The 14,702-nt window shown below is 37.9% G+C and overlaps 1 protein-coding gene across 3 annotated transcripts in view; it reads right to left on the bottom strand.

Moving 5' to 3' along the window:
• The window catches only part of HSPBAP1 (HSPB1 associated protein 1), a 60,177-nt gene that overhangs the window by 22,940 nt on the left and 22,535 nt on the right, over positions 1-14,702 (bottom strand). For all 3 annotated transcript variants that reach the window (XM_080797929.1, XM_080797930.1, XM_080797931.1), the window contains exon 3: positions 12,576-12,757. In XM_080797929.1, coding sequence (XP_080654055.1) covers positions 12,576-12,757 — 182 coding nt within the window. The remainder of the gene's footprint in view (positions 1-12,575; positions 12,758-14,702) is intronic.

Raw genomic sequence — 14,702 nt, 5'->3', positions numbered from 1 at the left:
GGTCAACACAACAAAGAAAGGTTCTGTATCTTGCACAATTTTCATACTGCTGAAAAATTTGATTTTAATTCCCTGAAAGTAGGACTCCAACTCCACTTCACAGATCATCAAAAGATCTTTAGCATGGTTTTCATATATACTGAGTTTTCCCGAAACAAAAATACTCAGTAAGTCAAGGGAGGACTATACTTTGTGTTCTGTGCAGCTTTACCGGGAGTTGCTCACCATTTTGAAAACCAGACCACCAACAGCACTAAAACGCATAGCTTTTGGGCCAGCAGTATATCCACCGAGATCAGTCTGTGCCTATAGTGTCTCATAGTAGTAACTCTACAAGTATAGATACAAATATACTGATTTAGCCTCATTTAAAAATGTTAAGTATACAATTTTGGAAATATTCTGTGGGACTTCATCTTAAGTCTTCAAAATTGAACCTTTTCTTGTAGGTCACAAGTAGGCACAAGCATCTGATTAGTTCATTATGACTCCTAGTATAGTCAGGCTTGAATAAATACACATTAAATCACATATTTCCGCTTAAATTCTCCTGTATTTTATAGCAGGGGCATTTTAATTGTTTTAAAAAATTATGTGTGAAGGTATGTATGAAATGCTACAAATGGCATTCCAGAACAGTGAAGGGGATGCAGGCTCTGGTAGGAGACCCCTGCCCCAGCATCTCTATGGTTCTCCTGGTATAGAACACACACCTCCCTGCTTTTGCTTCTGCTATTCCCTCTGCCAGCAGCTCTCCCACACCCCAGTTCACATTTCTCTTTGAAGACCCAATGTAAATGCCACTTCTTTAAATGCTTCCACTCCCCCTCATGCAACCGCATCATTCTCTCTTGGTCTCTTCCTTTCAAAGAACTTTGACTCTTTTTGCCTCTGACCCAGTCTACTCACTACAGCAAGAGCAATCTTTTAAAAATGTTAAGACCTGTCACTCCCTTGCTTTACATTTAGAATTAGGTCCAAATGCCCTCAGTCATGGGCCTGTATGACGAGGCCCCTCTTACCTTTCTGATGCCTTCTAACCCTTTGCATATCTCACTGGCCAGGCTTCAGTCACAATGGCTTTTTTTTCCCCCAAAAGGGTAAATTTTCCCTTCTTCAAGGGCTTTGCATACGCTATTCACTCTGCTTAGAAAGCTCCTGACCCTCCCTTCACATGGCTAGCTTCTCATTTTTTAGGAATCAGCTTAAATTTATCATCTCCTTGGAGAAAGCTTCCCAACTTACCCTATGTAAAGGAAGTCCCTCTGCTGTTGTTCTTAATTTGGGCCCATTTTTGTTTACTTCGTAACACTTAGGACAATTGGCCATTACTGGTTAGAGTCACCGGTCTGTCTTCTCCACTAGAATACGAGCCCCCTGATGAAAGGGGACCAGGGCTCTCTGTGACTATCTAGCCTAGCACAGTACCTGAAAAACAGGCATTTGTAGAATGAATAACCACTCACATTTTACAGTCTTTTTCTATCTTTTCACCACTTACATACCTCACTAGTTTCAGCAACTGGCAGAGTCCAACTTAAATCTAGTTTCCGCATTTATCTATCCTTACCTTTGGTACTTTAATGTTTTTTACTGGCTGGCACACTTATTACTCCCTTTTGCTCTGGAATTTTTTTTTTTCCTTGGGCGAATATAAATCTGGTAGGTATGGTCCTGGGATTCCTTCATCATTCCAGGCCAGTGCCCAAGTCTAAACAATTCTAACACAAAGCAAATGACAACAGTCATTTGGGACAGCCTCACCTAGAACTTAGCAAGCTCCTTCATAGTCTGCAATATGAGAAAAGGAGCATCGCAGATCAGTGTGCATCAGCATTGGCCCTGGTTTCTGGAGTAAATGGAATGTGGTATCCATTCAAAAGGATGGCATACGGTTCTGGAGGTGATCTACTTAATCACATACCTGGATTGACTACTTCATTATGTCTTCTAGTATAGTCACTGAGCATGAACACACCAAAATATATGCTGTTTTATTTTAAATTACTTCCTTTAAAATGTTCCTTTCTGTCACAAGTAAGGCATTTTTAATAATTTTTAAAAATTACATGTGAAGGTAACTATGTCATCTACAAGTTGTATTTCAGGATCATAAAGGGAATGCAAGAGCTGAGAGAGTTGAGAATCAGGACCACACCACATCTACTTAAATCAACAAAACTAGCTGATACCATGGGACATGCTAATCAATGATGGAGACTCAAAAAAGTGTAAGACATAAACATCTCTATTATCATATTAAAACTTTACAATGTAGTTGGAAATATCAACTTGAAACAACATAAATAACCAAAAAAAAAAAAAGCCACAGGCAATTTCTATCACTATCACACAATGGTTCAATAAATTAAGAGGTCAAGAACAGTTGAAATTTGGCTTTCACCCTTCTCAGTCTCTTTTCCCTTCCTCTGCTCCAGTGAGAAACATAGCAGATTGCTAACCTATGGATTTAGCCATGAAATAAATGTCTGTCAATCATCTTGCCCCAGGCATCTGGCCATAGGAGCTCCTCTTTAAACTACAGACCTGTGGCTTCCTGAGAACTGCTCTTCCGCCAACTTCAAAAGCCTCTTTCCCCTGCTACACGGGCATTAGCCCTAAGCATCTTGAGCAATGCACAAAAGAATGATGGTACAGAGGGCAGGACTCATCTTGGAACCCTCCCTTTAAAATGATGCAATTCTCCCAGACTCTATACTTGCTTGTTCCATGCAGATACCCTGTAATAACTATAGTTTCTTATTTAAATAAATGTTGCTTTAATTTTTCATGTTGTTCCATGAGCAGGATGTGGCAGAAACGGCCCGTCTTTCTTTGTATCTTCCAATTGTGTTCAGGGAGATGACCGCTAAGAGACACCCATTTTCTAGCCTCCCCTGCGGTTCAGTGGGGCTATGAGATTAAATTCTAAGCATTAAAGAGAAGTTGTTAGGGGGACTTCTGGGAAAGTTCCCCAAACGTGAGACAGATTGCTGAGAGTAGACTTTTGTCCTTCCTTCCTCCTTTCAGCGATATAGTTATGATGGCTATCCTAGAATGCAAGGATGTATTCTAAGGCCCTGAGGATGGAAGCCACATGCTTAGAAGGACAAAACAGAAAGAGTTAAAACTTGGGTTCTTTGGTATAACAAAGCCTCCATTACAGCCCAGGCTACTGCAGCTCTGAACTCTCCTTACATGAGGAAAAAAAAAAAAAATCACCCGTATGCATTTAGTTAGGCAACTTCTATTCAGGGTTATCTGTTATAAGCCACTAAGTCTGCTAAAAACAACAACAACAAAACCCCAAAACAACCACAGGCTCAAAATGGCCATCACTGAGGTTAAGGTCCTAAATCAGTAAAACAAGACTTAAAACCTAACCTAATGGTATTTCATCCCCCTCCCTGCCACAAATGTAACCTTTAACCAGTCAACATGGAATTTCTGGTTAAGAGTAGAAAATTTACTAACAGACCTCTTGAACTCCCCTTAGGAGGGCAACCTTGCCTAAACAATGCATTCTTTGCTAATGCATTTCTTTCTTCTTCTTCTTCTTCTTTTTTTTTTTTAAATACCCTCTCTCTGCCTTTAAAAACTTGTTCAGCTCAGTGGGGTTTCCTTCTACTTGCTAGATGGGAGGCTGCCTGATTCATGAATTGTTTAATAAAGCCCAGTTAGATCTTCAAATTTACTGTTGAATTTTGTTTTTTTAACAGGCCTAATCCAAATTTATTCAAGAGGTTAGTCCATGAAACCTGTCTTTCCCCAAGAATCCCATTCTGTAAGAGACTTTTCCCCAGGTTTGTAGTTAGCTAGTCCTAAACCCCGTATCACAGAAATGCATCACTGAAGACAAACTCTTAAAGACATTTTGGGGTGGGAGTAGGGAGAGTTCTACGAACTGCTTTGAGTAGATTATAAATTTAGTAGGCTTCCCCAGGCTGGCCTGGAGACCTAACCACCTAGATCAGCATCATTTCTCCAGGGAAAAAGAGAAAAAAAAAATGTTCTCAGTCCAAATAATTGATATACAAGTAAAATGTATAGATCATAAGCAATGAAAATGACAAAAGACAATAAAACAAAGAGTCAAAAGGTCTAGATCATCAACTCTTTAATTAGAGAGGAAGATTAGATTTACTACAGAAGTGCTAATATAGGCCTGTTATAATTTGGTAGTTTGTTAGATACTCTAGTGGGGAGGGTCAGTTCTAGAAGAAAATCATATCACGTTTTACCCCAGCACTTAAAGAAGTTAACCAGGAATCCAGTCTTGCTTTTTTATCCTCCTCCAACCCCAGGTAATCAGCCCCGATTCCTAGCTGCTTCTCAGAATCTATCTAGGAAGTTTACTGGCAGTTAAAAGATGCCTTAAGAGAAACAGGTGGAAATAACACATTATAGTGTTTCAAGATAAGAATAAATGTAGCACAGCTTCTGTAGAGATGAGCATTATAAGCGAAATTTATTGTTCACTCGTAGTTGAAAACTGGCTGACCAACGAAAATGAACTTTGTTTATAACACAAAAGTAGGGCAGGCACTTTATTCTCCTCTTTCCTTCAGGTGGCCCTGCCTTGTGATGTAAATATAAAAGCAAGGGGGATCAGTTTTGAAAACTGTTTAATAAAAATGTCCCCAACACTTTAAATAGGAGGCTTTAAAGCTCTGGTTGAATTTTACTTATTTTTTTTTAAGATTTTATTTATTTATCTGACAGACAGAGATCACAAGTAGGCAGCGAGGCAGACAGAGAGAGAGGGAGAAGCAGGCTCCCTGCTGAGCAGAGAGCCCGATGTGGGGCTCGATCCCAGGACCCTGGGATCATGACCCGAGCCGAAGGCAGAGGCTTTAACCCACTGAGCCACCCAGGTGCCCCTCTGGTTGAATTTAAAAAAAAAATTCAAAATGTATACACTTCAATATTCTAGATTACGCAAAATATTCTAAAACTATTAGTATGTTTAAGTGATAAAATAGTGTTAGGAACAATACTGAATTCTAATAGCACATTTTATACTGTTCTATCCTAAGGTTTGATTTCTGCATTCTACTTCAAAGTCCCATGGGAGGCTCCCAGGTGGCTCAGTGGGTTAAAGCCTCTGCCTTCGGCTCAGGTCATGATCCCAGGGTCCTGGGATCGAGCCCTGCATTGGGCTCTCTACTCAGCAAGGAGCCTGCTTCCTCCTCTCTCTCTGCCTACTTGTGATCTCTGTCAAAGTCCCATGGGAGGCCAGTCTTATTTTATTTAGGTTAGTGTCTCCAGGGCCTCACACAATGAGTACAACAAATGCTCAAAATTGCTGAGTTACTGGGGTGCCTGGATAGCTCAGTCATTAAGCGTCTGCCTTCAGCTCAGGACATGATCCCAGGGTCCTGGGATGGAGTCCCACATGGAGTCCCACATCCAGCCCCACATGGAGCCCCGCATCAAGCCCCGCACTGAGCTCTGCACCCGGCTCCCTGCTCAGCAGGAAGCCTGCTTCTCCCTCTCCCACTCCCCTAGCTTGTGTTCCCTCTCTTGCTGGGTCCCACTCTGTCAAATAAATAAAGTCTTTGTTAAAAAAAAATTTGCTGAGTTACTGATCTAGGTAACTAGACCTATTTTTATGCTGAACTTGAGTAACTCCTAAATCTGTTTCAATTAACAAGTTAAATAATTATTCCAGGATCAAACGCCATCTTGAAAATGTTGTACAAGTAACCAAGTCTGCCATAATTTTAGTTTTAATCAAAGAACTGAAGAAAACTAGTAAATGCTTATAACATGGAATAGTGGCTTTTTTTTTTTTTTTAGCTTACCATGTAAACACTGCCAAAAAAATTATCTATTCTTAAACCATTTCATTCTACAAGAAGGTATATTTTGAGTTAGGGTACTCTAAGAGCCCAGATTCGGTATGAGCTAGTTAGTTAGTGAAAGCTCTAGGCTAGGCTCTGAGAACACTCCAACTCAAAACTATTTTTTCTTTTACCTATAAATGCTGTTTGGGTGATTCATGGTCATGGTTAATTTGATTCTATTTGTCACATAAAAAGTCTCATTCTTTAATTCTCCATGCCTAGATAAAAAAATATAGAAAAACTGATTATATATAATTCCATAATGAGTCTTTTTGCCTTAAAAAAAAAAGTGTGATATTGGTTAAAACAACAAAAATGAGGGGCACCTGGGTGGCTCAGTGGGTTAAAGCCTCTGCCTTCGGCTCAGGTCATGATCTCAGGGTCCTGGGATCGAGCCCCACATTGGGCTCTCTGCTTGGCAGGGAGCCTGCTTCCTCCTCTCTCTCTGCCTGCCTCTCTGCCTACTTGTTATCTCTGTCTGTCAAATAAATAAATAAAATAAATCTTAAAAAAAAAAAAGAAACTTTAAAACAATACAATTAATTATAATTACAATAAAACTTATAAAGGATACTTCAGCTTAAGTTTTAAACAGACCCTTAAATGTACATTATAAATTACCAAGTACTTAGGCTCTTTCTTCCTTAGGAAACAACCTTAGGTAACATAAACAGAAAAGAGGTAGTTAGCTTTCTAAACACAGATAGGCTTGGATAAACACCCAAATTCTTATACTCCAATTTGCCTCATCAGAAAGCATCACTGACCATCAAACCCTTTTAATCATTACTAAACCACCTGGCTCAATTTCAAGATACTCTCATAACTACGTTATAAAGTCCAAGACAGGTCAGAACTAATCTTCCAAGTATTGCATTTTGCACAATTCTGTGTCCTGGTGACTTAACATGGCTCCCGATTCACAGCAGCCAATCTGAATCACAACACAAAATGGAAGCTATCTGGGAAACATTCTCAGGGCAAAATCCTTTTTGCTATAGGTTGATTCTAATAGCTTCAATTATGATGATTCTTATTGATAATTACAAAAGGTAAGACCTGTTATTCTTATCTAATGAGTGAAAGAAATTTTATGTGGTATTGTCACAAATACCCTACCTTTCTTGGGAAGTAGAGAACAAAATGTTCCAAATTAAGTTTTATTTAGATTTGTCATTGACGTGATAGACAACTAAAAAATAATGGGACTAATTTCATTTGCCAAACTTGAAAGCCAGTTAAGTGTCAAAATCACAATTGTTGGTCCCCTCTAAGGCTATAGGATATTTTTCAATCATATCAGTATATTTAACAGTGTATTTACCAGTATACATAAATATTATATATTTATCAGTAGATAATTTTAATTTGTGGAAGAAAAGGGTTAATAGATGGAAATTTTAGAGTTTATAAGTAAAAAACTTATAAAACTAGTAGAAACCTGAAGAGAGCTAAGAAATTCTTATCAAGATTGACAAATGCTATGATTAACTAAAAGCCACAGAAAATTTGACAAAGGTGAAACTAGGGGTATAAATTAAAGCATTCCTTGAAAGATGCTAAGAACCAAAGAACTATCAAAACAAGAAATGGTAAGATAGGACAAAAATTCTCTTCTGTAACCATTCAAGTACCTATTATGTATTCAGCACCATGTTAGCAGTTTAGGGGAATAAAAAGTTATAAAACATAGGCCCTGTTCCCAAGGAGCTAATATTGTTAGAGAAACAAGACACATACATTCTATGCCATGCATCATTTAAATAACAATTCAAATAAAACATACAGGCATGAAGGCAAGGGATGGATGGGTATGGTGGTTAAGAAGGCTTCATAGCCAAGACTGAATCTGAGCCAGACCCTAAGAAGTAGAATTTTAAGAGACAGAAGTTGAGAAGAGCATGAGCAAAGGTCAGAAGATGAGACAGGACAAAGTGGTCCAGCCCTCAACAAGGAGACAACAGGGACATACGCCTAGGGGACAGGTCACATCAGTCATATTGGGGAGAGTTTTAAATGCTTTTCTTATACAATTTTAAGTCATGAAATTTTAGTGAACATGATTAATATATTTCAAAATTTAATTTGTAGCATGACTTAGCATGTATCTTCATGAGACACTGTTTTAGAACTGATTGAAGGAGGAGTCAGAACTGGAGAAATAGAGAGTAATATCAGAAGTGATGTTGTAAACCAGAAGTTCTCAAGGTGGTCCGTGGACCCCCTGGGAGTCAATGAGACCCTTTCAAAGGATCTGTGAGGTTGAAATTATGTTCATAATACTATTAAGATGATATTTGCCTATTTCACTGTGTTGACATTTGCATTGATGGCACAAAAAACAATGGTGAATGAAACTGCTGGTGTCAAGACGCTGGAACCAAAATGTACCAGGCAGCATTGTATTCTTTTGTTTTTAAAACAGCTTTATTGAGGTATAACTGATGTATAATAAACAGCATATATTTAAAGTGTACAATTTTGGTGAATTTTTTACATATATGGACATGTGAGAAACTATCGCTATAATCATGATGGCAACATTTTGATCATGTCCAAGTTTCCCTGTGACCCTTAGTAACCCCTCTCCCCCTTGATATCTTTTGGTCACTATAAATTTATTTGCAAGTCTACAATTTTATATAAATGGAATCATATAGTAAGTATTCCTTTTTCATGCTAACACTAATCAAAGGCAACCTAAACAAAGTAGACTTCAGAACAACGAAAAACCCAGGAGAAAGAGGATCATTTCATCATGATATAAGATGGATTGATTAAGAGGACATAGTAATCCTAAATGTATATGAACCTAATAACAGTTTCAAAATACATGATACAAAAACTGACCAACCTAAGCTGAAAAAGAAACATATATACAATTATAATTGGGAAATTTCCATACTTTTCTCTATACAATGTATAGAGAACAAGCATACAGAAAATCAGTAAGAATGCAAGAGACTTAAACCATTGACTTTAATGAGATTTATAAAACACAACAACAGCAGCATATGTATTACTTTCAAGTACACCTGGAACATTCATCAAGAATGACTATATTCTGGACAGTAAACAATAAAATTCAAAGGACTGGAATCATATAAAATATGTTTTCTGACCACAGTGGACTTAATTTAATTTAACAGAAACCAACAACAGAAGATAGCTGGAAAATCCCCAAATATTTGGAAACAAACATTATACTTCTAAATAATCCATAAGTCAAACAACACATCACAAGGGGAATTAGAAAATATTTGAACAGAATGAAAATGATTTTGGATATTGGTATCAAGAAACACATGAGCTTGAAAGCTTCTTAATACTTAAAATACTTCCTTAATGAGAATGGTGACATTAACAAATGTCACTTTTTTTTTAATGAAGTATATGGAAATGTGTCAACATTTGGAAGATCTATATAACTCAGCAAACCAGTATTTTCCAAATGGCCAATGAGAGGCATCACAAAAGAGCCATTCTATGCAAGATGGACCAATGGATTTTATTGTAAAAGTACAAAGAGTTCATTGATTATGCATTCAGATTCTGTATTGCAACAAATAAACCTTTAAGAAACTACCTCTTGTTAAGTTTGGTGGAGTATTTCTTTTTTAAAGATTTTATTTATTTGAAAGAGAGAGAATGAGAGAGCAAGAACATGAGTGGGGGAGGGGCAAAGGGAGAAGCAGACTCCCCAATGCAGGACTTGATCCCTGGACTCCAAGATCATGACCTGAGCCAAAGGCAGTTTGCTTAACCAACTGAGCCACTTAGGTAACCCAAGTTTGGTGGAGTATTAAAAAAAATTCATAATTATCTTAAAAAGTTTCTAAAATAGTCCTATTTTTTTCAGCTGCATATGTGTATGAGGCAACGTATTCCTCATATAGTTCAAACAAACCAACAAATTTTAACAGACTCTATAAGGAAGCAGATAGAATATAGCTGTCTTCTATGAAGCCAGACATTAACAAGTCTTACAAAAATGTAAAACAACGCCAGTCCTCTCAAAACATTTAAAAAATTTTTGGATATAGTTATTTTCATAAAAATGTTATGTTCACATATAATGATTTTATTGAGCCTGGTGGTGGGTATTGTGGAGGGCACGTATTGTGTGGAGCACTGGGTGTGGTGTATAAACAATGAATTTTGGAACACTGGAAAGAAATAAAATGAAATGAAATGAAAAACAAAAACAAAACAAAACAATTGAATTAATAAAAATTTATCTGTTTTAATGTTTAACTACCATTTTATACCAGATGGAAGAAAGCTTAAAACAGTGAAGTAATAAGACTAGGTGAATGAATGAATTATGGTGGTGAAAGGAAAATGTCTTAGGTACCTGTGACATAAGACTTGGTGCTCAGAAATCTCTGAGATAAAAAATGATATAATCACAATAAATTTTGTTATTCATAGCAGATTTCCCTGTTCTAATCCAGCAGGTTAATCACCATAATGTGAGCTGACAGAAAACTCATTCAAATGAAAACATCAAGTTGTATAAGGGCTCAATTAGAATTCCGGCACACTACCAAAAGGCACTTACTGGACAGGACACATACCTGCCCTGTGCTGTCATGCCTGGGCTGAGATGAAGTGACTGAGAGTCAGGGAGTCAGATGGGAGATTCAAGCAAGGCAGAGCAAGCCCAGACTCAGCTGACATGGAAGTCCTTACCCCCAGCTGTGGGGTCCCTAAAGAACTGGATGTCTTCAGACCGTGTGTATGCATACAGTGTGACAGTTAAAGCTCACAGGACAGACTGCTTGGGTCACTCTTTTCTCAGCTGTAGAATTTCAGAAAAGGTTTACTTCTTTGTGCCTCTTTTCTCTTACAACAGGGATAATTATTATATCATATGGTTACTTGATGATTATAAATGTAAAGCACTGAGAAAAATACCAAGGATAAGAAGTACTTAATAAATATGACTATTACACAATGTTTTACCTGAAACATGGAGTACAAAAGTACTAGTCTAATCTACAGGATAGGTGAGAGTACAAGAAATGTAATAAAAGACTCTAAAAGTTAACTATGATATCTGCAAGTTCCAGGGTTAAAGACTCATAAAGTGGTCACAGATAATGTTATAAGAAAAAAAAATTATCTCAAAAGTATCATTTGAAAATGAGTAAATAGGTTTGGTATAGACTTTGGATTCAGAAAGCATCTACAGAATGTTTTCAAAACTGATGCATTCTTTCATAGTTACGAGAAGAATATATACTCAACTAACAACTCTGAGACAAGTGATACATTTTTCCTTTTTTTTTTAATTTTTTTTTAATTTATTTATTTGTTAGAGAGAGAGAGAGCGAGCAAGCACAGGCAGACAGAGTGGCAGGCAGAGGCAGAGGGAGAAGCAGGTTCCCCGCCGAGCAAGGAGCCCGATGTGGGACTCGACCCCAGGACGCTAGGATCATGACCTGAGCCGAAGGCAGCCACACAACCAACTGAGCCACCCAGGCGTCCCATTTTTCCTCTTTTTTTTAATAAAAAGCAAAATTTAAGTAAGCATTTAAAAAATTTTTAAAGTGACAAAGTATTGATCATTGTATTATAATAACTATGTAAACCTCAGCATCTACACCTTGACTTGAAGTGAAAACAGAAAAACACAGGCTGAATAGAAAAGGAAACGGGTGACGTGGATTAAGGAGTACTGGGCAGTGGGCGATCTATGGGATGCTGAATGACTATGCTGTACACCTGAAACATTACAATGATGTTAACGAACTAGAATTTAAATAAAAACTTAAAAACAATTTTTTTGGACTGGCAGCTTATGTGAGAGGGAAGTCCAGTCAGGGGGTGATGGTAACGAGCAGGAGGAGAGCAGTCCAGGGGGCTCGGTACTGGCAGCACAACGGACTGCAGTGATGGTGGAATACTTCTCTGGACAAAGGATCAGGGGCAGGATAAAGGACTCTGGAGGCCTGACCTGATTGTGGGTAAGGCAGAGTCATGCAAACAGCTTCCTGGAACTACTCCCACTCCTGCCTCATGCCTAAGACACACACAGAAACCAGAACAGGGAGTTTGCGAAATCACCCCACAAAATAAGCTGGCAGTTTGGGGTAGAAAACATTTAAAAGAGGATATGGTGGTGTGCAAACTCTGCTGTCAGTTGTGTCAAAACATGACAAAGAGTTTCCACATTCTTACTTCTGCAAGTACTCCCATACTTCTGCAGGACTTCGGCAATCAAACACCAGGAGCTCAGCACTCTCTGCCTCGGGCCATTAACCTGTACTAACCCCTGAGAGCAGGAAGGGATGGCAGCAGCAGCCTGGAATGCTTCCAGGATTTCACCAATGCTTCTTCAAGTAATAATCAGTGCTGTACTTCCATCCATCTGCCTCACTAACAGAATAAAAACATATATGTAGGTCAGGAGGAAATAAAGTTCTATACACAATCTACGCTTCCATATTCATATACTCCAAGCCAGGCACTGTGAACTGGTGAATGAGGGAGTGTGTAAGAAGTTTAGTGACTAGGAAAACAGTGACAAGGCTGCTCATCCATGTGAGCCAAACATTAAACTTCACCTGGGCAAATCTTTTAGCTTGAATGGATAAAATACTTAAGACAGTGACTACTTTTGAGAGAAGACGACAGTGAAAGAATAAGGTACCAGAGAGGTTCTAATTTGTGATCTTTCCTCAAGAATAAATTATTACCATGATTAAAAGGAATGCATTGACTTACCTGGAAAATATCTGCCTTGTCATCAAATAGGCTGACGAAATATTTATAGTCGGCATAAGCCCAGAATTTGGAATGATCATAATCTCTAAATGGTCCAGACATAGTAGGCTGGCCACAGTTCCAGGTCAGGAACTCTTCAAGTGTAGCTTCCACATAATTACATGTCGTTTCAAACTGAGGAACTGCAATGGAGAAGAACCTAATTTTAAACGTACCCTGAACACAATTTCCAAATACTATTTTTTTTTAAATGAAGATAATTTCAACCAAAAAGATGTTCACTATCATTTAAGATAAATTAAAAATTAATTTTGTGCTTGCTATATAATTAGAACCGTCTACAACACTCACAATACTCATGATTTAACATAAAGGTAAAAAATAAGGTTTTAACTTGACAATTAAACAGTACCCTTAGTATAGTCTGATTCAGTAATCCAGCAATATACTTAACTTTTTTTTTAAAGATTTTATTTATTCATTTGACAGAGAGAGAGAAAGAGACAGAGAGACAGAGAGAACAAGTATGGAGAGGGACAGAGGAAGAGGGGGAAGCAGACTCTCCGCTGAACAGAGCAAGACATGGGACTCCATCCCAGGACCCTGAGATCATGACCTGAGCTGAAGGCAGATGCTTAACTGTCTGAGCCACCCAGGTACCCCACTGGTATACTTTAGATTATTAATTTTCCAAGACATTTTCAGAGGTCTGTGAGATCTAAACTGTTTTCACAATCATACTCTCGTGTTTTTCATTCTCATTCTCTCATGAGTGTACAGTGGAGTTTACCAGAAGCTACATGACATTAGTTGATGTCACTGCTGTGACTGCTAGTAGAATACATATTTATGTACTTGTATTTTAATGATGTCTCAGTTTTAATTTACAATACGGTAAGCATCGCTAGATAGACTCCACACTGACAAAAGCTCATTGGGAAACTCAATAATTTTTTTAAAGGTATAGCATTTATTGCGTTTCCAAATACTACAGAAAATATGGAATGCTGCATGAAGTTGTATGTCATCCCTGTGCAGGGGCCATGCTAATCTTCTCTGTACTGGGAACTCAATAATTTTTAAGTGCAAAAGGATCCTGGGACCAAAATTTTGAGAGCTACTTCTTCAGATTAAGAAGGAAAAAAAGCAAAGACCTCTTTTGAAAATTTTCTGACTTTATATTGCACACATACCATAAAAGCTCCTCAGAATCATTAAGTGGCCAATGGCAACTTAAAGTCTGTTCATTTTTTTTAAAGATTTTATTTACTTATTTATTTGACAGAGAGAGAGAGAGACAGCGAGAGAGGGAACACAAGCAAGGGGAGTGGGAGAGGGAGAAGCAGTCTTCCTGCTGAGCAAGGACCACAATGTAGGGCTCGATCCCAGGGTCCCGGGACCACGACCTGAGCCGAAGGCAGACACATAATGACTGAGCCGCCTAGGCGCCCCTAAAGTCTGTTCATTTATTCATTAACTCATTTATTTCAGAATTGTTTATAAAGTACTTAACTGGTAACTAGCACTGTGCTCAGGCTTGTAGGAACATAAAAGAGATGTAAGACTCTAGGATCGAGAACATATTTAGACAAAGATAAAGCTTTAGCTAGAATAATAGGAAATTTGAGGCATTACCTAATTAAATGCAAAATTTTGTGCCACAGACACATAGGAAAGGCAAAGACCCAGAGAAGAGGGTTGATCAGGAAAGCTTACACTTGATCTTAGCCAAAAGGCCGAGAAGCGATGATCAGGAAAGCTTAGAGAGAAGACTACTGTCTATCCAGAATGGTTTGCTACTATGGGTATGACTCATTTATATAAGAATTATTCTTCCAAATAGTGATAAAATGAAATTTTTTTGGTAAAAAGCAGAATATTTTCAATGCACATTCACTGGGAGGTTAATATTCAAGAAATCTGTTTATGATCAGCATGAAATCCTTTTAAGAGATACAGATCTTCTGCATGTAAATCAGTTAGCACAATGTCTGATACATAGCAGATGCTCAATAACAGTTAGGCACTAGTTCTAATCCTTATATTAACTTTAAAAGTTAGTTGAGTTAGTAACAAGAGGAGAAGGGTATTCAAACTCTTCTTTCAACAGCTTTTATCTTTCCCCTC

Source organism: Martes martes (genome assembly GCF_963455335.1).
Source record: "Martes martes genome assembly, chromosome: 1".
Taxonomy (NCBI): domain Eukaryota; kingdom Metazoa; phylum Chordata; class Mammalia; order Carnivora; family Mustelidae; genus Martes; species Martes martes.
This window is presented reverse-complemented; position numbering and strand designations above follow the sequence as displayed.